The following is a 930-nucleotide window of genomic DNA, read 5'->3' on the forward strand; positions in this document are numbered from 1 at the left end:
TGTCTAGCCTTTGAAAAGCCATTTCTCTCATCTATATCTCAGTTTTCTTGTCTGTGAAATGAAGCTTCGGGACCAGATGAATTGTAAAGCCTCTTCATTACGATTGTAAGAAACACTGAGAAACAGATTCACTGGAGGGGAAAGAAAAAAAAGGATCAATCATTCCTTGAGGTTTCTTTTTTCTCTCTCTCTCTTTTGAAATTTTATCAATAACCACTTCCTTTTTACTTATAGCTAAGTTTTATATATCTCTTCCCAAACTGGAGTAAGATATAGTCTCTCCCAGGCGTGTATTGTACTTTACTTTTTGCATTTGTTTGCTTTCCTTTCTTGTCATCTAGTAGCCAAACAGGGTCATGGCAGTTTCCCAGACTGCCATGTGTCAGAGGGCTCATGTGGATGTTGGGAGGACATTTGCAGAATCAGGCTGTGAAAAGTGGGCCTCACTGCACCACTTTGGCTCTTTATTTGATGCATCACTGGAAATGACATACACCTCCTTTACTTTCTTATCTTCTCTCCTTGCACTCTCCGGCCTCCTGTCTCTGCAGGCTAATAATAAGCCTGAGATCGAAGCAGCTCTCTTCCTCGATTGGATGAGACTAGAACCCCAGTCCATGGTGTGGCTGCCCGTCCTGCACAGAGTGGCTGCCGCGGAGACCGCCAAGCATCAGGCCAAGTGTAACATCTGCAAGGAGTGTCCAATCATCGGCTTCAGGTAGGCAGAAGCCCCCCAGTGTCATTTTTGTTGTATCATTTCTCACCCTTGTATGACTTGTCTGTTACACACCCCCATGCCAGTTGCTATTAGTGCATTGTTACCCACCATGCCAGTTGCTGTTAGTCTGTTCCTCTCCATGGTGGGAGAGGAGGTGACCAGGCTGGAGCCTGGATCCCTGCTGTCACCCCCCTGAGCACTGGGGTATGTTG

General features: G+C 46.0%; 1 protein-coding gene across 1 annotated transcript in view; it reads left to right on the plus strand.

Moving 5' to 3' along the window:
- The window catches only part of LOC104993972 (dystrophin-like), a 41,220-nt gene extending 40,342 nt beyond the window's left edge, over nucleotides 1–878 (plus strand). The window contains exon 5 of the mRNA XM_010847417.1: nucleotides 552–878. Within this exon, the coding sequence (XP_010845719.1) occupies nucleotides 552–722 (171 nt within the window). The 3' untranslated portion in view covers nucleotides 723–878. The remainder of the gene's footprint in view (nucleotides 1–551) is intronic.
- Nucleotides 879–930: the final 52 nt, after the last annotated feature.

This window comes from Bison bison, unplaced genomic scaffold (genome assembly GCF_000754665.1).
Source record: "Bison bison bison isolate TAMUID 2011002044 unplaced genomic scaffold, Bison_UMD1.0 scf7180017849602, whole genome shotgun sequence".
In the NCBI taxonomy this organism is placed as follows: domain Eukaryota; kingdom Metazoa; phylum Chordata; class Mammalia; order Artiodactyla; family Bovidae; genus Bison; species Bison bison.